The sequence below is a fragment of the Papaver somniferum genome, chromosome 7 (genome assembly GCF_003573695.1).
Source record: "Papaver somniferum cultivar HN1 chromosome 7, ASM357369v1, whole genome shotgun sequence".
NCBI lineage: Eukaryota > Viridiplantae > Streptophyta > Magnoliopsida > Ranunculales > Papaveraceae > Papaver > Papaver somniferum.
The window spans coordinates 22,743,927-22,766,179 of NC_039364.1; the positions used below are offsets into that span (position 1 = coordinate 22,743,927).

At 37.8% G+C, this 22,253-nt stretch overlaps 1 protein-coding gene and 1 pseudogene across 3 annotated transcripts; both read left to right on the forward strand.

Annotated features, from left to right (window-relative positions):
* Positions 1 to 1,736: 1,736 nt before the first annotated feature.
* On the forward strand, positions 1,737 to 1,836 carry LOC113300740 (annotated as a pseudogene).
* Positions 1,837 to 18,476: 16,640 nt separating this feature from the next.
* Positions 18,477 to 22,118, forward strand: LOC113296689 (zinc finger-containing ubiquitin peptidase 1-like). Of its 3 annotated transcripts, XM_026545003.1 has the most exons (8): positions 18,477 to 18,741; positions 19,111 to 19,192; positions 19,293 to 19,419; positions 19,715 to 20,643; positions 20,808 to 20,919; positions 21,205 to 21,300; positions 21,390 to 21,472; positions 21,641 to 22,118. In XM_026545003.1, coding segments are annotated over exons 2-8 (1,407 nt in total). In that variant the 5' UTR covers positions 18,477 to 18,741; positions 19,111 to 19,133; the 3' UTR covers positions 21,642 to 22,118. The 3 variants fall into 3 exon arrangements, with proteins under 3 accessions (XP_026400788.1, XP_026400786.1, XP_026400787.1); XM_026545001.1 differs by having other exon boundaries at positions 21,390 to 21,728; XM_026545002.1 differs by having other exon boundaries at positions 19,114 to 19,192; positions 21,390 to 21,728.
* The last annotated feature ends 135 nt before the right edge of the window (positions 22,119 to 22,253 follow it).

Below are 22,253 nucleotides of genomic sequence, written 5' to 3' on the forward strand. Positions count from 1 at the left end.
AAAATGGGATAGACAACTCTCTAATGGGTCTTCAGACAAATGTTTGGTAATGACTCCTGAACTAAGGATTCTATCATATTCACCTCTTCAACACATGTGTCATCTAGCTCATAAGGTAGCTTACTGACATTAAAAATGTTCATTTCGATAGTCATATTACCAAAGGATAAATTCATCACACCATTTCGACAGTTTATGATCGCATTAGACGTAGCTAAGAATGGGCGACCTAAAATCACAGGTATCTGGTTCTCTGGGTCAGGGACAGGTTGGGTATCTAGGACCACGAAATCCACTGGATAAATAAACTTGTCGACTTCAATAATAACATCCTCGATAACACCTCGAGGAATTTTTGACAGACCTATCATCTAACTGCAGTGTTATATGAGTAGGTTTCATTTCACCAAGTCCTAGATGTAAGTACACATGGTACGACAGTAAATTCACACTGGCTCCTAAGTCAAGTAAAGATTTTTCTACCCGGTGTTTACCTATTGTACAAGCAATGGTAGGGGAACCTGGGTCTTTGTACTTTGGAGTTGTGGTGTTCTGAATGATTGAACTTACGTGACTAGCTAATAAAGCTTTCTTATGGACGCTAATTTTTCGCTTTCGCGTACACATATCCTTGAGGAACTTGGCATAAGCAGGAATTTGCCTAATTCCATCTAATAAAGGAAGGTTTATGGTAACTTTCTTAAAAACCTCCAATATGTCATTAAAGTTCGATTCCTTCTTTGTTGATGCTAATAGCTGGGGAAATGGGGCTCTATGCACAGAATCAGACCTCTCGGGAACCGAATTGGCATCATCGGAAATTTTATCAGTCCCCTCAGTTAGTGGTCCTGAGGGATGAGATCCTGAGGGGTGAACTACAGTATGTTCACTATCGGGCATGGTTACCTGATTGTCTACTACTCTACCACTCCTAAGGGTTCTAATAGCATTCAATTGATTCGATGGTTTTGCACCTACTTCATGAACTCCTCTAGGGTTGGGTTGAGTTTTACTAGGGAGCCTTCCGTTATCTCTCTCACTTAAGGTCTTAGCTATTTGGCCGACTTGAATTTCTAGCTTAGCAAGGCTCTGAGCACTAGTTTGAAAGTTCTGCTTGGTTTCCTGTTGAAAACTAAGTTGGTTCTGTGCTAACATATCCTGAGTTTTTGCTAACATCTTAATAGATTCCTCTAAGCTAGTTATTTTATTTTCTGGGCCTGATGAATTCTTAGTGTAACCAAAACCTGGGGGAGCATTAGAATTACTAAACTGACCTTGACTCTGGCCCTTAGACCATGAAAGGTTCGGATGGTTTCTCCAACCAGGATTATAGGTTTCTGAATATGGGTCAAACTTCTGACGGTTATCATACCCTAGTGTTATTATAGAGAGCATTGGCTTGCTTTTCATTATTCTGGCCTTCCCAAAAAGGCTCCAATCTACCACTAGTGTGACCCACTTCTAAAGCTTCTAACCTTTTCGCTATAGCAGCAATTTTGGCATCTGATTCAAAGCTTCCTTCTACCATATTAACGTTTCCTCTGCCTAGAAGAATTGTTTTCTGGGGTACCCTATTACTTTCCCATTGTTGGGACTTTTCGGAGATTTCATGCAAGTATGTCATCGCATCATCAACTGTTTGGTTTTCGAACCCACCTGTACACATGGACTCTACTGTAGTTGTGGTGGGATAATCTAAACCCTCATAAAGGATCTGAACTAACCTAACCTTTTCTAAACCATGATGAGGACATTGGCCTAATAAATCATTGAACCTTTCCAAATACCTATACAAAGATTCTCCCTCCTGTTGTGTAAACGTGCAGATTTGCGTCCTAATAGACGAGGTTTTGTGCCTAGGGAAAAACTTGTTCAAAAAGGCAGATGTAAGTTGTTCACAGGTTTCAATTGATTCGGAAGCCAAACTATACAACCACGACTTGGCTTTATCTTTTAAGGAAAAGGGGAATAACCTGAGTTTTAAAGCATCATCATCAAGGTTTCTAATTTTCAGGGTACTACAAATTTCCTCAAAGTCCCTAACATGGAAATAGGGGTTTTCATTTTCTTTTCCTAAAAAGATTGGGAGCAATTGTAAGGTTCCAGGCTTAAGTTCATAATTTGCTTCAGTTTCAGGTAACCTGATACACGAGGGACGAGTAGTCCTAGTAGGATTCAACAAGGCTTTCAAAGTTGCCATTTCTGGCGCTATTGGAGTATCAAACGGACGTTCAAAAACGGAATCTTCGCGAATCAGACTTTCTAAATTGAGGTAATCAAGACGCTTAGAACTACTAGGTTTCTCTTTAACAAATCTACCTAGGGCGTCTCTTTTACGTTCAGGCATGCAACAGAATAAGGTAGGGAATTCTATGCAAACACAAAACAAGGCTGACTCAACCAAATCAAACATAAATTTCTAGCAAACAAAAAGCATGATGGCTCCACTTAGATTGTTTCTAGACCAGCTTTTATTCTTTCGAAAAGGAACTCGTTACAATCTGAGCAAACCCCTCTGGAATCAATCCGAGTCAAAGTAAGTTGAATCGAGGCGATGGAAGCTTAGTGGAGCTTTGATACCCAAGGCCTCACCGGTTACAAGGCGGCGCAGTCACGCATTCAACTCACAGAAACCTTCAAGAACTTCGAAGTATGCTCAAAAGAGTAAACAATATTCTTCGAACGACTTTCCTATTAACCTCGCTACCCTATAGATCTCGTTCTAGTCAAAATTTTAGGCTTAGGTTCGCGTTTGGTTTCGTTTTCCTAAGGCGGGCAAGAAGAGAACGGTGATGAAATCCGAACCCTTATCTTGTATGGCCAGTCCTTTCCCTTTACTAGGAAATTAAAGCAGCCGTTTTCAAGTCCTCAGCATATATGCAAACGAAGGAATACAGTAAACCCGCTGACAGGGGATTCGCGGGTGTTTGAAAAACTTACCTCCCGTACCAGACGGGCGAAGAACCGCTGAAGTCGACTCGGGCCACGACTCCTATGTCATGTACGAACCCGAGGGGCCGAGGCGATATCGTAATCACCGTCCTTCTCTGCACACAGTTTATATTTAAACCAACCCTTCCTTAGGGTTTTAAAAAAATAATATAATAATGTCCAAAGTCCAATGTCCAAGTGTCCAAAAAAGAAAAGAAAAATTACAAAAATAACAAACCCTAATACAGTTCTCTCTCTCTCTTTTTTTTCATAAAGAAAAATAAACAAACCCTAAAAAAAATTAAAAAAAATTAAAAAATAAAATAAAATATCTAAAAAGAAATTGTCTTCTTCTCCGTTCTTTTCGCTTTAAGCTTTCGCTCCAAGTCTTTATGCTTTAAGTTCCAGTCTTTACGAAATTACCAAACTCCTTGGCTCAATTCGCTTTATGATCCAAAACCTGTAGACAGAAGATAAATACTCAAAAACGTAAAAAAGAACAAAAATAATAAAAACCTAAAAAATAAAAAAAATAAATAAAAGAAAACGAAGTCTATAAACCCTAAAAGCAAATCCGCGTCGGCGGCGCCAAAAATTGATGTATTTTATAGATAGTGGTACAAGTGGTTCGATTCTCAGACTTGCGAAGGATAAAATATAAACTTAAATTCTAAAGATAAAATAGAAAACTCACTAATAATTATAGCAAACACGGACAAAGTTGATATCAATATTAAAAGACAACTGAGGCTAAGATTCCACTATTTTCCAAGTTCAAAGTGATTTAAATCCAATATTTATATTTATTCAATTTTTTCGTTTAATTTGATTCTAAGATGTTGCAACAAGTAGATTTTTAAAATAACAAGTGTAAATCAAAAGCATGGGATATCAAAAAGTCCAAGCATATACCATCAATAGAAATCACAATTGTTGAATAAAAATCATTAAAACAATTCTCAAACAAGGCAAATAATCATATAAATAATTGTAATAAATAAGATAAATAGAAAATACCACTCTTTATTGGAAAAATAACTTCCTCTATCGCCTCAGCAATGGGGTTTAGCTCCTCATATCAAAAACAGGTTCAAAATATTTTTCCATTGCTCAAAAGGTGTTTTCAAAGGTGAAGAGACTCAAAGGGAGTAAAACAGTTCAATTGCAACGTTTATATGTGTTGCAGATCGACTGTTACAAGAGAAACAGAAGGAATAAGACTGCTACAGTAACGAAAGAAGCGAAGTGTTGTAGAACAACGACAGTGTTCTGCGACAGTTGGGCGTGGGTTGATGTGCTTCGTGTTCTTCAGCAGCACCAGCAGAACAGCTTTCCTGTAACTCGTGATTTTTGTCTCCTCTGGTTCTCTAAACTACCCCCAAACTGTTCGTCCCCCTCTCTGACTTGCAACCAACCTATATATATCCAATAACCCCCAAGTAAACCCTAAACAACTCGAGTTTATCTTCATTCTTCTTTCACGACAAGTCACGGATTTTTCTATTTCTTCTCTTCTGTACGCGTCAACTGGGTCAATCCCACCTCTACAATATTCCAGCAGGACCCTGTTAACTCAATCCTGGGCGTTAAATTCTTTCCTAAATCTTCATGGACTCTAAAATCCCGATAATATTTCTCCATGACTCTGTTTTGGTCTAACACGATGGAAACTCCTTCTTTCTCGAATCTGGCCGCCATACATTCCCTGTTTAGACGAAACAGGGTTATACTAATCCATAACGCGAGAACAATCCGACCAAATCTCTTCCAACTACCGAATCAGGATACCCGTGAAACTCCACACCTCTGTTTCCTTTTTCCGGCTTATCTAGCCAAATTCGATCGATCAAAACGAACATTCCAAGCCTGTTACGCTCTAGGAAGTCCAGCCCCATGAAAATCAGCGCTTGAATCTCTCTAAAACTCGCTTGAATCTCAAACCCTAAATCTGTTCACTTCTGCCAAATATTCCCGCCAAAATGAATTTGAATTTTGGGGAAGAAGCTGGTTGCCCCCTATCCAGAGTAGGGGGTGCCAATAGTAGGTGACTTGGGTGTTGTGGACAAATGTGGGTGCTGAGGATAAATTTGGGCTATACATAGCCTGGGTGCTCCTTAGCCAATTCTGGGGTCCGTTTAGCAACTGTCCTCCGGGGGTCCCGCGCAACTTTTCGAGCCTATTTTTCCAAAAATGTTTATTGGCCAAAAATACCTACACACATAAAACACCATAATAAGTACAAAAATGAGCACTATCAATATATAGAACCAAGACAAATAAGACACAAAATTGTGTCTATCAATATGTCATTACGCTAGGTATACTTTTCTACCTAATTCTTTGTACTATATTGTAAAACGTTAACGAAGCTTCTCTAAGTTAGCCAAGATAAAGACAGGTCCTGATTTTTCCTCCCAATTGACAAATTCACGACTGCGGTAGATCCCTTGAATAACGTTTTAATTGAGAAAAATTCATTATATATTCTCTTCTTCCCATCTCAAAAGTCAAAATCAAAACAGAGAAATTTGATCAACTGAAATAACAAACCTACCTTCCATTAAAATGAACAACTGATTCTTTCGCTCACATCCGGTAGGATGATTGGATTTGAAGACTCTAATTCCCCACTTTGTAGCAAACGTAAATAAGAAATAAAATTGAGAAGGGGAAATATATTGTGGAGAGAAACAAACTTAAACTCAAGAATGTACTTCCACTTAATCTTCTTCCACCAAAGGCTGACCAATCAAACTACTCTGAGGTAACAATATTTAAGAAAACCCTTTCTTTTTACATTGCTTCGTATATGAATTTTTGGGGTTATCATTTTCTTGAATTTCATTTGTTGCAAGTATATATTTTCAAAGATAACCTAATTGACTATATTAATCTCATGGTTGAAATTTAAGGGTGTATGTATTTTGTTATTAGTCAAATTATGAAAAGTTGGCTATCGTAAGTCGCCTGGGTTTCAATCCATTCAAACTTTTTACTCTAGAATGGTGAGATTTTCTCAAGTACCAAAATTTTGTTTTTATTTGTTTAAACTTTACTGGAGATAACATTTTGATTTTATCTTGATACACTAGAGAGAAACTTCTAAAATTATTCAAATTACACGTTATATATTTTGCCGATTGGTATTTACAAAATGATCATATATGTATATAATATGTCCCTCTTTTCGGGCTTCTGTATCAAAGTCCAAGAGGATTTGACTAGAAACTATTTTCAATAAGTAATCTAACATAATTATACGTAATTTATATAACACCCGTGCCATAAGTTAAACCCTAGTGATTACTCAAAACATAACACAAAAAAAAAAATAGTCGTTGGTGATTCAAATCCAGGTAAAGCCGCACGGTTTTACTTTGACCGCCAAAGGATATATTTCTATCGGCTCTATTATTACCCTATAAAATCAACACTTCCTATCTTCAGATTCACATCTTCTTCTTTCTCTGTAAAATGTCTGTTAGAATACGTGGTCCAAAATTTACTCAAGAGGAGGATTTAGGTATATGCAAAGCCTACGTTTTTCATAAGGAAGAAGAAAATGTTATGCGCGATCAAGACATGTCGGACGCGTCTTTTTGGCAGAACATTTTCTCAATGTTCGTCTCACAAACAGGGAACCCCGAAACCGAGATGCTTGTGGTTTATATCCTCGTTTTCATTCAATTAATCGTGTTGTCACGACATTTTTTGATCGTGTAAGGGAAATTGATTGAGAATAATTTGTTGGTGTGACTGAAGCTGAAGTGATCCAAACAACTCTAGATAATTGGGAGGAAGCTCACCAAAAATCTTTTCTTTACGAAGCTTGTTTAAGCATTCTGAAAAATGGTCTATCTCAATCACATCTTCACTACATCATAAGGGCTTCCCCCGTCTTTACTATGGAAGAAAATATTACTCTTGTTCGATGTTGGATACACGGTATAACAAGAAATATGAATAATGACCATTTCTGGGAATGCGTGTTGCAATGGTTTGTGGCATCGCGAAATGAATAAAAAAACATTTAGAGCCTAAAATTAAGATTTTCATTCATCACTAATGAAGTCAAATATTATACAGAAGTTTTATGGATGGTTCATCGCAATAATTCTGGATTGTCCAACGAAGAACTGATGAGTATATCTTAATACCTTTGTCATCACTGATAATATCTTAACTAGCTTGTTGTTTATCTGTTTTTCGGAAAACCCATCGCTCAGACCAAGTTTACAGAAGAAAACGGAAACGAGTTTAAGAATTTTGAATACTATGAAGTCTATAGAGATAATATCACTGGATTTGATGTAGTTTGATGATATTGTTGTCGTTATTGTATATGCAAGTTTAAATGTGATAAGTATCGCTAATATGAAACACAAATCTATTTTAAGATCTAAATATTTTCATTGATTAATATTACTATCACTTCTTTACAAGACATAAACTTAGATAATAATAAGAAGTAAACTAATAACTTTAATAAAAATCAAGTACAAGCTTTGGCCTCCTGTTTGTCTTCATTTGACGTATCTTCCATTCAACGCGTCCCTGAGCTGTTTTCCTTTTCCTTTTGTTTTTGTATTTTTTATTGTCAATTTTCAAAACTGGAGCTTTTCTGTACCTATTAGCGGAACATTTGCTTGGAGCCACTTTTAAAACTTGCTCTTCCCTTTTACAATTTTCAATCTTTTTAAAACTTCCACACATGTTAGAAACATCAACTTCAAGTTTTCTCTCGCAAAAAAGTGTTATCACCTTTTCAGACATTTCAACTAAAAATTTGAAATATATTAGAAGAGAAAATTCAAGAGTAGTGAATTTTGGCCCTGAGTAGGTTGTTTATAGATTGCGGTAATTTATAGTGGTAAAATTATGACCGTTTTTTACTTTTGAAAAAATAGCCGTTGGCGGACGAGCATAACCCGCCAGCAGATTTCCTTAAACCACCAGTGGTTTTATAACATCCGCGCGGTTGATTTTCATCCGCCCATTACTTTTACCATAGTGCAAAATATCATTCCACCTGGCTGAACATATTTTGTAGGTTTGCTGATCGAAAGGAAATGCCCTTGGAAAATGAATAACGAATGAGTTATTTTCGGCGCTTATGGCCTATTTTTTTTTCTTTTTTTTTATGGAAATTTTTTTTATATATTCTTGCAAATATACCTGGCTTGATGGGGATATACCCAGATTAATTGGGGTATAACTAATGAGACAAAAGATCGGTCATTTTGAAGTAAAAGAAGCCACCCCTTAACCTTATATTTTCAAAATGGCTAAATTGCCCCTGCAATGATTAACACTAATTTAATTGAAATGATTAGATTAGTTAGTTGATTTATACGAGTGGATTTGGAAATAATTGAGAGTAAAAGAGAATGAAGTAGTTGAGGAAGTTTCGGGGGGGGGGGGGGGGGAGTTAGGGTTTTTGAGAAAATTGTGATATGAGTGAGATGAGTAATTCTAATCCTGATTTTGAAGTGGGGGAGTCTTCTAACTTTCCTCCTACAAATGAGTACTTGTATGATGATCTACCAAATCATGATCAAATGGATTATATGCATGATCCTCACTTTTATTTTCCTCAAACTCAAGATGGTATGGAAGTGATGAATGTCTTGAGCCAAACGTCGAATCCAATGACCCAGAAGAAGAGAATGGAGCTGCAAGTAATCAGGTAGACAACTTACATGGTGAAGATTGTGATTTTTCCATGCAAATGATCGATTTTGCTTCTTTTTTTTTTCCACTTTTGATGCCCAGTGTCGGCATGGTATATATTACCAAATGCCCCGACTTTTCATGAGCAGTGTTAAGTCGGCAAGGTCGAAAATTTGAACCATGCCGACTACCAGATTTTTTGCAACATAGGGGACTTTATTTGAAAATGTTTAAGTCGGCATTGTAGTGGATACGTCGACCCTGCCGATTATACTTTGGTCGGTATTGTCTTATTTTTCTACCATGTCGGCTGTATTTTAGTCGGTGTTGTTTTATATATCGACCTTGCCGACTTTTGTAGTACATATCAACTAACTTGTGACGTTTTGTAGATTGCATTGGTACCGATGACGGATCAGCCTCAAGCTCACAATCTTAGGGGTCCTGATACTTCCACACATTATGCTAATGATTTGGAATGGAAGGAAAAAGACGACGCGGTCAAGTGGTTATTGAGAAAGCAAAAGAGAAGATGTGCGTTCTAGTTAAAAACACTCAACAAAAATATTCGCGGTTTGAAATGGTATGCGAGTGTAGTGGGTCGCCGGACGCAAGTAACAAGAGAAAGGGTTATGTGTATGATAATAAGATGACTAGGGTGTACAAGGCCCATTCAAGATTATTTTTTGGAGGAACAAAGACACCGATAACTTGTGGAGAATGAATAGAGTTGATGTTGGTTGGCATAACCATAAATATCCGGAAAGTCTAGTTGGGCACTGCCAAGTTAAAACCGCACGAGTTCGAACAAGTAAGAACAAGTCGGGGAATTAAACCAAGAAAGCTCCTTAGTAAGTTCAAGAGGGACGACCCGCATAACCTTTGTCTACAATTTATGCGGCCAAGGTAACTATCAAAAGAATTGAATGGGATGGAAGAAAGGTAATGGAAGAATCACAATGGTTGGCACAAATATACAACTACATGGTGAGACACCATGAGTCATCGGAGGGGAAGGTGGATCGTATGTTTCTTGCGCATCCTGATATGATTCAATTGGCGCGGTGCTTTTACCAAGTTTTTTTCATGGACTGTACTTATAAGACGAATAGGTACAACATGCCTTTGTTGAACATTGTAGGACAAACCTCAGATAAACAATCGTTCACGGTGGCATGGTGTTTTATGGATCGTGGGAAGGATGATAGCTATATTTGGGCATTGGAAACTTTGAAGCTTCTCTACCACGAAGACGAGACTCCCGGGGTTGTAGTGACCGACAATGAACAAGCAATAATAAACGTCGTGAGGATGGTTTTTCCCATTGCACAAAATTTGCTTTGCACTTGGCATATACAATGCAATCTTAAAAAGAATTGTAGGAATCATATCCAAAAGCCAAAGGAAAAGAAAGGTACTGAACGTGAAAAGGAGGAAGATGAACGTCTTAGTAAACTAACTGAAGAGGAGAGAGAGGAAGAGAAGAAGAAAGAAGACGAAGAATGTAAAGAAGGTGAGATCAAGTTTGTGTTATTCATGAAAGTGTGGGATAATTTGGTTTGGTCGATGAGTGTGGAAAGATATGAGATAAACTTGAAGGAGTTCGAGGATGATTGGGGCACCAATTACCCCAAAGTAGTGGAATATTGCAAGAGACAATGGTTGACGTCACACAAAGAAAGGTTTGTGTATGCTTTTACTTACGACTATAAACATTTCAAACTTGAGTCCACGAGTATAGTAGAGCAAGCTCATGGGAGACTAAAAGGTCTACTTTTGACGAGTCAAAATGGGATTGTGACGGTGCAACATGCTATCCATGAGTACACTAATAATGATATCAACAAGATAAGAAAGCAATTCGAAGAAAGTAGGTTCCGGAAGTTGAAGGGGTTTAAGGAGGATGATTGGTTGCTTGTCAGTATACATAGAAACGTCTCGCATTGGGCAATAAGTTTCATGATGAAATATCTCAAGTTGTATCAAAAATATGATGACCCGAGCACTCCTTGTAAATGTAAGATAATGAAGGCTATCAGACTTCCATGTCGTCATATGCTTGGTAGGTATAAAACTCTGATTCTGATTGAAGATATTGATCCTTATTGGAAGCAACTATCTTTTAAACCGGCTCAAAGAGAAGATCCCGGTGAAGAGTTTGGCGACATGGAACTTGGGAGAATAATCCTCGATAAGTAACCCACGTTGAATAGGTTGGACAAACAAAGTATGGAGCACAAGTTGATGCCGATTTTTTACCCTTTTATGGAAGAACTTCAAGAACCGGAGAAACAAGATCCAACGAGTAGACCACCTACAAAGACAAGGGGGGAAGAAAAGCAACAAATTAAAAAGTATTTGAGTACAAAATCCGATCCATCCGTACATGATTATACCGAGGCGCAATACAAAGAGGAGCCGGCTAAAAAGAAAAGAGGTCGTCCGAGAAAAGAAACAACTACACCAACGGTGTCAAACTTGAATCCAAATAGCACTCCATCTCTTGAGAGTCAAGCAAGTGTGGAATTTGTTGGAAAGAAAAGGGGTCGGCCAAGGAAGGATACAACTACACCAACCGTTTCAAACTTGAATCCAAATGACACTCCACCTCTTGAGAGTCAAGCAAGTCAAGGAGATGTTGTGAAGAAAAGAGGTCGTCCGAGGAAGGTAGTAAAACCGGTATTGGAAGAGTATCGCGTACAACTCCCTCAAATTATTCAAGAGTTCGTTATTGGTACCGACGACGTCCCAAAGGATGGAAATTGTGGGTTTTACATTGCCTCCCAATAATTAGGACACCTAAGTGGAGAATCTCACCCAATGTCAATACATAAGAAAGAATATGGCCGCCTGACTAGAAAAAGACAAGGAGTTTTATATCTCAATGATGCTAGAAGGTTCCATGGAGGATAAAGAAGCGACTTTTAAAGAATTGTTTACTAGTGTTAAAGACCCGGAGGGAAATGCACCGATCAATTAGGAGCATTGGTTGAGAATGCCGGAGTGCGGCCATCTATTCGCGGATACATGGTCATGTGTGGTACATTTTTTTTAGTAAAAGACTAAGTGTAGCATTTGCACCGAAACATGCGGTTTGTGTGGAGCAGCTTAAGCATAGAAGAATTGTTATCGCATTGGTGGATAATAATCATTTTATTGGTCTACAACTCAACAAGGAATGTCCATTACCTCCTCTTTGTAGGTTCAGTTTTTGGGAAAAGCTCATATTCAACAAGAGCAGGGAATGGATGAAACTTTATGAGGACAACATGCACCTTTGGAATGCTTTATATGAGTCTAAGGAATGTCTCATAGATTTGACTAAAGGAGGTTCAATAGATTTGAATGAACTCCCTCCAATAGATTTGAGTGATTAGTGGTTATGATTAGGAAATAAGAAAACTTTTTGGAGTATTTTTGTAATCGCATTCGTGTTTTGTGTAATGTACTTTGGAGTACTACAAATGAATGAAATGGATGTGGTTTTTTTGGTGTATACTCCTATGGTCGGCATTGTATTTATCACAAGACCTTGCCGACTGTACCAGGGTCGGCAGGTTTTGATTTCGTCAGGTTGCCGACTGTACATGCAGGACAACAAAGGAAAAAAGGCCTGGAATAGTCGGTAAGGTTGTTACCCTCAAACAGTGTCGACTGTCCCAGGGTCGGCAAGGTTTTGATTTCGTCAGGTTGCCGGCTTTATGTGGTCAGCAGGGTTTATGAGGACAACCATGCCGACCAAAACAGAAGAAAAAAATGTTGTTCCTGGATGTTCTTCACACATTGTAGTCGGCAGGGTTTATGAGGACAACCCTGCCGACTATACTTTTGCCGGAAAGGTTAATAAACTGTTAAGTGCCAACTGTTAAACTGCCGACACGGTTTGAATTTTGTATAATGCCGACTAAAATCGAATGCAATGATTGTTAAAAACTTTTGAAACTTAATTAGAGCGTACAAACCTTAAAAACTTAATTAGAGCATACAAACCTTAATTAGAGCGTACAAACGATAAAAACTTAACCCTAACACATTTGGGACATAGATAGTATCTTTTTACGGTACATAATTTTTTAGGAGAGGTAATTAGCTTCATCTTATTGTCGCAACATGGATATGTGTGTGGTAGAAGGTTGATTTTAGCAAATTCATCTTCATACGGAGCTAGGCGCTCATCTATCCAATAGAAAAACCCACAGCAGATGCATTCTAAAGCATACAGATGATATACATCTCCTATTACAGCTTTCATGAGAAAGAACCCCTTACGACCATCAATAGTGCATTTGCTTCCTTCAAAGGGACAGTCATTTGCAAAATCACCACTTAGTGTACAAAGACTACAAATATTTGGGTGTGTTGCACTTGAAACTTCCATTCTTTATGCAAGGTTGAAGATGAAGTTGAGAATGCTTTTATAATAACAAAACACTTAATGTCTTGATTTTGAAATTTCTAGCCGTTGAGCATTTAATGGGTTGTACTTTGTACCTAACAGGTAATATTTTTCATACTACTAACATTTAAGTCGGCAAGGCCGAGCTTACAAACCATGCCGACTACCTATCCCTGACAGCACAATAGCATATAGTTTGGGATGGTCGGCAAGGCCGAGCTTACAAACCATGCCGACTTAATAAAACTCGGGCTTTTTACAAATCTAGGCCTGTTTTTTTATGGTTTACAAAACTAATCCTCTTTTTTTATTTCTTACAAAACTAGGCCTTATTTGACCAAAAATGATGGATGGAAATTTAGCACCGTTAAGTATACCTAAAAAGACTTATTAGTCCTTTAAATCGGCAATTTAAGCCTATATCGCTGATTTAACGCGGATAAGTCAGGATAGACTCCGTACATGTGGACTCGGATAATGCCATGTGGACTGCTTACGTGGGAATCATGTCATGGGAAAAATTTGTACATATCACCATTCACAGTTCCATAATCCACAACAACTTATCTTATAATTCCACCATTATTAAAATCTCAGCTCAACCTTCAATACCAGCAGCAGCTCAAACTTGGTAATTGATGGTAGTCTGCAAACTTGACTTGTGGTGGAAGAGAGCAATCGATCGTAGTGGCTGTAAAGGTTTGAAGAGGAGCAAAGCTCCCCTCTGTTGGTGGATAAACAGTCGCAAGGGTATGGGGTATTAGGGATGGTACTGGTGGTGTACTTCAGCGTATGTTATTATGCTGGATACAGGTGATGGTGATATGCTGGTGGAGGTGCAAGTATGCATATGAGATAGTTGGTGGTGTGTATGCAGGTGTAACGGTCGTATGCATATGATGCAGTGCAATACAGCAATCAAAAAGCTTGCTGCAACTGAACTGGTAGAGGCGAGAGGACTTGAGAGGTTAAACTCACCTCAATCTCTTGTCAGCTTCGAAAGTCTGGTCAAACCCTTTCTGAGCAGCGAAAATAACGATGGCTAGAACCAAGGGCCGTAACAAAATAAGGCAGAACTGGTCGTGACTGAATTACATTTACAAAAACTGATCACTCAGGGATTTTGACAAACACCTTGTATGGGTATGAATAATGGACAAAACTATATTTCATTTGTTTTCCTGCCAATTAGTTCTCCTTCCCCGCAGAACTCAATCTCATACACAACCCAAACATTACTCATAATTCATAATCTCTGAAAATCTTAGTCTTATGTCATTCAACATCAATTGAACGTCGTCAATTCACTGTTCTTCTCTAGCTTCAGGGCTTACAAGTTTTGTTCAATACTGCTTTTATTGTCTCAAATTCTTGTTGCAACTTCAACAGTTCTTTATACAACAGAAACCCATCTTCTAATTTTCATTTAGCTTCAGAAATATTACTCCGTTCATCCCCTGTTCAATGGCAGAATCTCCTTGTTCTTGACTAATTCAACTCATTTCCCTTTCTTTATTCCCTGTAGCATCTCAAGACCTATTCTTCTTCATTGCAGCTTCATTCTCTCTCTGATTCCACCTGAGTTCAAACACCAACAACACCACCGACTATCCCAGTATAATTCTATCCCTTAAATCACCACCAATTCGATCTCCTCCGCATCATTGCTTCTCATCAACTTCAGTACCACCAGATTCGATCATCTGCAGGTGCCCATTGTTCCTCTCAGCCTCTAACCCCATCACAACAGGTGTTCTTCCTTGAATTGATTTCTCCAATCCATCTCGCTAAAATCAATCCAAACTCAAATCTGAGTGGAACCCATTCTTTTAAACCCTCAAATTCTTCTCAATCTGTTTTATTAGTAGCAAATCTCAATTCCATTAAAGATCAACACCACCAGACCCCTAATTTCTTCGATTATTCGTCACAACTAACAACAACTAGGTTCATTTCTTCTTCTCTAATTCGAACTCTATCTCAACTTCAATTCCTGCTCATTCTCATGAATTTCTCCATCTTCAATCATTTGTTCTTTTTCATCTCTACTGAACCAAACACATCTTCTATTTCATCAATTATAACTCAAAATCACCACCGATCTTATTTTTGCGCTATTAGGTAACTGGAACCACCATAGTTTTTCACTGGTTCTAATCTCTCTTATTTTGGCTGGGGAAGAAGAGCACAGATGGAGAGAGGAACTGAATGAACGGATTTTAGGGTATGATGTATGTTAGATATCATTGCCGTTCAATAATCTTCGAGATTTCCTGATCTAGGATTAGCGGATAAGATTGAAGCACGTGGGTGGCATTAACCATGCTACTGACACACATACAAAGAGGGCATTTTAATAATCTTATGCAGTTCATGAGATCTCCCTATACGAGATTTTGGCGAGATATTGACTAGTTAACACGAGATATTGACTGAGATAATGGATTTGGATGGAATCCGTTTGATTGGCCTAGATTTGTAAAAAATAAAAAAAGAGGCTTAGATTTGAAAACGAGGGTCTACAACAGACCTAGTTCTGTATATATTCCATAAAACTCTAATATTGTCTAAAACTGCATAAAAAAAAATTAAGTTCTAAAGCAACTGAAACTGGAAATTAACATAAGTTTAACAAGTCTAAAACCACAAACTAACAGTTCAAAACATAATGCAATAGTTCAAACCACAATCTAAGTTTCTAAAGCAAGTGAAACATAATAAAGTTTAAGAATTTCATGGATCCTTCTCATTGGTGTTATCTTCCTCCACATCACTAGCTTTTTCACCATCACTAGCTTTTTCACCAGCATCAACTTTTGTTTTTCCGTTATCTGGACCTATGTAGTCACCAGCCTCATTGTAATAGGGGTTCACTCCAGAAAAGTCTGATGCCTTGAAAAAAGTTCTTGGATCAAGCTCCTCCTCTTCCTCCCCTGATGATGTGCATTCTTGATAGTTGAGGGGATTGCTAGGACTCTCCATAAACCTTAGAAATTCTTCAGGATCTTTCTTACCCATCAGAAGTAACTTTCTTACAGGGCAACTCTCTTCAGTTTCATCTTTAGGATTTTCTAAAGTAGGATAAATCTTGTCAATAAATTCTAATAGCTCTGCTGCATTGCTAACAACACAAGGGATGTCTTCTATGTTTCCCTCTGGGAACCTAAACAATACACAAATAAGAGATATGAAAATTCTACACATTGAAACATGGTTCTGGTTAGACAGTCGGCATGGTCGATAGTCTGAACACTACCGACTAATATTTATTCAGACATCGTAGTAGTCATCTACCACGCCGACTAACAAACAGTCGGTAGAGTCCTATTCAAGAAAGATGCCGACTGTTAACTCAGCAAAATCAGGTTTCTATGACCTAAAGTCGGAACGGTGCAATTTTAAGAATATGCCGACTAAAGGAAAGTCAGAAGGGTTGGTTATTGATTACCATGCCGGCATTGGTTAATGTTTCACAGTCGCCATGGCTGTTATGAAAAGTAGGCATGATCTTCATGTTACGACCTTGCCGACTAACACTAAAATCCTAAGGCCGACATCCTATTTTTAAAAAACCCTGCCGACTAAAAATCCTGAAAAACATAGTTTTCGATTTCTAACCTAATATAACAATAAAAAAACAGTAAACAATAATGGGTTTGAGTTTAGAAATCACTTACAGTCTTATGTTCGCCGGTGGAGGGTTCTTCTCAACATTATCAGGGATTGCATTCTCAGGTTTACTCATTCCAACTTTTCCCTTACCTTTTTCACCTGATTTGGATCTTTTGGTGTTACCTGTTGAATCTCTATTGCTACTTGATCGTTTAGAATCAACCATTTTTTGTACAAAATCAAAATTGAAATTTTTGGTTGATGGGATAAGATGAAGGAAGGAGAATAGCAGAGGGATTAGAGAAGATAGATTAGGAGAAGATTAAACATTTTTTAGTTTTTAAGTTTAGGGTTTAGTTTTTAGGTTAATTAGTGCAGGGTTAATAAAATAACTTCACCCAGTTTTAACCTCCCCTTAGTAAGGGCACTATGTCTAGGGTTGCACAGGACCCGTCCCGTTCCATGGAACCGTACCGGAACCGCAGGAACCGCGGTCATATGGGACAGGTACAAGTACCAAAAACTGGTACCGTGCCTAGAGTAGGCACGAGTAACGGTTCTATGCTATTCCCGTCCCGTCCCGTCCCGTAATACCGAGAATCTCTATCCGTTGAAATTAGGATTACATCCTAGCCGTTGATAGTAGGGGTTAAATCCTCTTTGCAAATATTGCGCCAGCTAGTGGTACAAGAGAAAGTAGTAGTTGAGATTAAAATTAAAAATCTTCAAAGCCTCTGTGAAAATCCATAAGCTGTTGGATTAAACCCAATGCACCCTAATAGTCCTGGTTTATATGGTAAATACGTTTTCTTCTTTGATTCTTTAACAACCACCTGATTCACTTTGTAATGAACTTCATGAGCTGACGCCGATCCTCCTCCCCTTCTCTTTGAAATTGAACTAGTACTATCAATAGACCGGAAACTGGAGTTTCGATCATCTTCATTTTTTCTAGTTAAAGTTGTGTATTTTCTTAATGGATCTTTATCTGAAGCTATACCTTCTGATGCGCTACGGAACAATAACAAGTCTCTAATTCTCCATTTTCTCGAACCTTTTAGTGAAGAAGAAGAAGATGATGTTGAATCATATTTCTTTGAATTCCATGAAATGGATTGCTCTTTATTCTGTTCCTCTTCTTGTTGTTGTTGTACATAAGATGAGAATTCAACAACCCTTAGTGGAGAAAATAGCAGAGAGCCTCGTCACCATGATTCCAATCAATTGATTGTGGATTGTAGGCAGGGAGACCAATTTGCTTTCGTTTTTGAAGAGAATTTTTGATTTTCTCTTCTGTTTTCTTGAAACGTCAATTAAAATTTAATTTAATTCAGTTTTTTTGCCACTTTCTCCTTATTCACAATTAATCGAGAAATCAGAAGAAACAAAAATAAAATTAAACATCAATTGATCACTAACGGTCGGCTTTGAATTCCGATGTTGAATCTGTTTTCCGGGTTTGCTGTTCGGTTTATCTTCAATTGTATATCGATCGGAAAAAGACGATGATGTAATATGCTACAGGTAAACAACCAGTTCCGTCTCGAGTTAAACAAGTACAGGTCCCGTCCCGTCCCGTACTACACAGGTACAGGTACCGACCATAGGGAGGTACATGTACTGAGTTAGATAAAAATCCGTCCCGTCCCGTCCTGTTCCATGTGCAGCCCTAACTATGTCCATATAAATCGGAGTACACCCCAGTTAATATGGATATACCCTAATCAAGCCAGACAAATATAGCATAAAAGATTTATAAAATCATTTTATCAAAAACTTTTTAGTTTTACATCCACTTTAATGGCATGGCTCAAAACAAAAACAACTCCAAACAAAAACAAAATTCACGGGCAGATTGTTTGGGATTTCTCCTCTCGGAGGGTGGTGGGGCTGTTGAACAAAACAGGTCCTTAGTTTCATAGCGGGAAAGTGGAACGAAACGAAAAAGAAAAACGTCTCGACCTATTCAAGACCCTAGAAACCTAAAACTTCCGAAGTTCTTTTTCGTCAACAACAAAATCCCTAACTTGAAGAAATTGTAAGAAAACCAGTGTTGAGTCATTTGACCGTGCAAAACCGGATTATCTTCCACCACCATAGATTCAACAAAGAAGTACAGTACAGCTCTACAGGTAAATCTCACACTTCTTAAACCCTAATTATTCAATCGTTTAAGCCAATTACTGAACCCATGAAACATGATGAAGTTCTTCATATGTGTTTTTCTTTTCTTTTTAGAACTTACTTGATTAGTGGTTTCCCATCTTAGAACTTCCTAAGTGTCCTAAAACTTGTGAGAGAGATTATCAAATTTTCAATTTTGATTGATGAAATGCTTATGATAGGGTTTAATTGAAGAGCTTTATAGTAGTAAATCAAGTGAGGCTAAAGATTAATGTCAGAATAGGCCACATTGGATAAGCATTTACCATTCTATTTCTTAGTACATATGGTTCTATTTTATGATCTTAATTTGAAGGAATTAAGCTTTCGTTTTTCAGTAGGAATTTGCATAGACTCGGTGATGGCTTTCGCAGCGTGTCCTATTTGTGATGTTATAGTGCCTTTAACTGAGCTTGAAAGGTATTCTCATATGTATTTTTGTTATATTTGGCATTCTTATAAGTTTTGGTACTGAACTCGAAAGCTGCATTATTCTGATGTTTTGACCAAATGAATACAGGCACGCAAACAATCATTTTGAGGAAGAGGAACTTGCAAAGGACTTGAAGTTGTCTCAACAAATTGCGAGGGACATGGAGTTGGCTCAACAAATTGCCCTTAGACCAACTAGTCCTCGAAAAAACACAGTATGTTTATGTTATTTACCGTCTACATCTTTATTGCTGATACATAAAACTGATAAACCCTAAAGACTGAAGAAATGGAGAGGAACCTTAATGGAAATTATACATCAAAGAGTGCAGATAGATAACATGGTGTTTGATATCTTGTTTATATGTGGTTTCCAAGTCATATCAATGCATGACACACATGTAGTATCTGAAAACCGAAACAAATGGTTTCAAATTGCATCTTTGTTGTTTGTTATATTATGTGTGCAGGTGAGTGTTCTAACTTTGCTTCTTAAAAACCCGTCTGCAGGATAATCGGATATGTAGTACCAGTTCTTTTCAATCTAATTTTGGAGATAATTCAGAATCCGGTACCTCAAGATGTAATAGTAAGACGAATGATGATGCAGAAATATCTATTCCAGAGAAAATTTCATGTTTAGTTAATTTACAGCTTAGAAGCTTTTACTATAAAGTTGAAGGGAGTCTCATGGCTTTGTTGAGGAGATGTTTAGAATTGGAAAGAGAAAATTCGACTTGTATTTTATCAAGCTATATAGATCATTTTCAGTCTGTTGAATCAGAAGATCGAGGGTGGGGTTGTGGATGGCGTAACATTCAAATGCTATCCTCACATTTGTTAATGCAAAGGCAAGAAGCCAAGGAAGTATTGTTTGGCGGGTCAGGATTTGTTCCTGATATCGCGTCACTCCAAAGATGGCTTGAAATTGCTTGGCAGAGAGGTTTTGACATAGATGGCTCAAATTCATTGAAAAATGAAGTTTATGGCACGAACAAATGGATTGGAACAACTGAATGTGCGGCACTGTTTCGCTCTTTCGGGATTCGGGCCAGAATAGTAGATTTTGGTAGTAAGGAACTTGAATCGTTATATTGTGGTGGTAATAGAGGGGCGGAACATGTTGAGATGAATAGTGAAGCGAAAAGAAAAGTAGAGCAAGTTTATGGACCAATGGACAATTTTTTACAAGGAAGGAATCTCAGAAGGCAGCAACAACAACCTATAACTACTGGCCCCGACTCTCAAACTAGGGATAGTCCTTCTACCTCCACCAGTGGATATAGCAATGGATTTAATGGAAGCGCTAAGTCAAATAAATATGGTGTGAAGAACATCAAGGGTCACGACGTTTTGGTCGATTGGGTCTGGAACTATTTTGCCAACGAGGAGTTCAGCAGGTTGGACAATCACCAACGTGTTACTATTAGTAAAAAAACGTGAGTTAAAATTTATCTTATTTTAATCAGCTGGTATCTTGCAAATTTAGTACAACTTAATGTGGAAATTGAATGATTATCGCCATTGGAATTAAGTCCTTAAATGTCGGTTTAAAATTTGAGGATGAATATATAGTTAATTATGGTTCACATTTTTTAAGCAGGCCTTTATACTTTCAGCATCAGGGTCATTCGAGAACCATCGTCGGGATACAACGCAAGCAGCCACAAGATGGGTCGAAACAGTACACCCTCTTAATTTTAGACCCTGGCCATGTAAGTTCTTTAGTTAATTGAGTATTTAGGTTGGATTCTCTTTTATTCTTGAAAGGGTTTCTTAAATCTTTGGCTTATCAACTACTTGTTCTCATTTCTGCTTTATCCATTTGATCATGTTGTCCAAAGACTAGTAACACCACCAATTATTTCAACTTGTTTTCAGCTAAACATATATTTGGTTTAATCGAGACAATGGTTAATCAATCTCTTCAGAATGTTCTGTTTCGCCCCCTCCTTTTAGATTACTTATGGTCCATCATCTATATGTCCTGGCACGTACAGAAAACAAAAGCTCTGGAGTGGTCTCTTAAACAAAATTTTGGGTGGCAAAAGCTTATCAAAAGAGGGGTCCACACTCTTAAGAAGCCACAATATCAGGTTATATTTCATCTCATAATTTTTCAACTTATACCGTCGTTTGATGGTAGAAAATCAAGTTCATTGTTTCTTTTTCTTTTTGGTTGCAGTTGTGCTATATTGACCAAGGGATTGCAAATGAGAAAGAAACAGAACAAATGAAAACTATAGATAGCATCTTCTTTGAGGCTTAGTAAGTTTTAGAACTCTTAAGTAACCCTAATTCTTCATAATAACCCTCTAATGCCTCTAACAGATATCGGGTCTGTCACAAATTCTGGATATGTATTCTTCAGCTTGAAGTAGTTGCTCTTCAAGCTGAGACTCTCTATTTCGTTGCACTAAACTCCATCCTTCATAGGAGTAACATTGTAGGCAGAGACATCAGTACTTGGGGTTGAACTGCAATCTTCGGCAATGCAATATGCAAGGTCATTCTCCGGGCTTGACTCTCACCCTTCTCAGTGTAGGAGTAAACTTCCATCGCATTCAATTGCACCACAATCTCCCTTGTTGGAGCAGTTCCATTTTGAGCATGTCTAGCAATTTTTCCTTTAAAAGTTTCAAGTCTTTGTACAGTTCCACCGTACCCGGTTTGCTTGACAAATCCTTCTATATAAGGGAACAACAACATATGTAGCACCCACCACCATTGCACTCACATGTAGAGATAAAGCTATAACAGTTTTTTATGATTTCTTTTCTCTAGTAATATTACTAGATCTTGGATTAAACCCTTTGTTAGACATGAATTCCTAAATTGAGGATCAAAATTGGCGCTACTACTACTACTGCCACTGTAACTTGATACAAATGCTTTTGTAATTGATTCTGTTTGAATGGAGGAATGTTGTAAGTTCTTCAGTGAATCTAAATCATCAGATTCATGTGTTTCGAAAATCTTGACAACATTTTCCCAGGGGAATTGGACGGTGAGCCTGATTCAAGATCTACCTCGTGACTCAGAATGTATC

Bases quoted from the DNA above. Each gene is read 5' to 3' on its own strand.
- LOC113296689 (XM_026545003.1), top strand. From the start codon at position 19,134: ATGGCTTTCGCAGCGTGTCCTATTTGTGATGTTATAGTGCCTTTAACT. The intron at 19,420-19,714 runs GTATGTTTATGT...ACCCGTCTGCAG, and splicing joins CTAGTCCTCGAAAAAACACA to GATAATCGGATATGTAGTAC. The intron at 20,920-21,204 runs GTAAGTTCTTTA...TGGCACGTACAG, and splicing joins TAATTTTAGACCCTGGCCAT to AAAACAAAAGCTCTGGAGTG.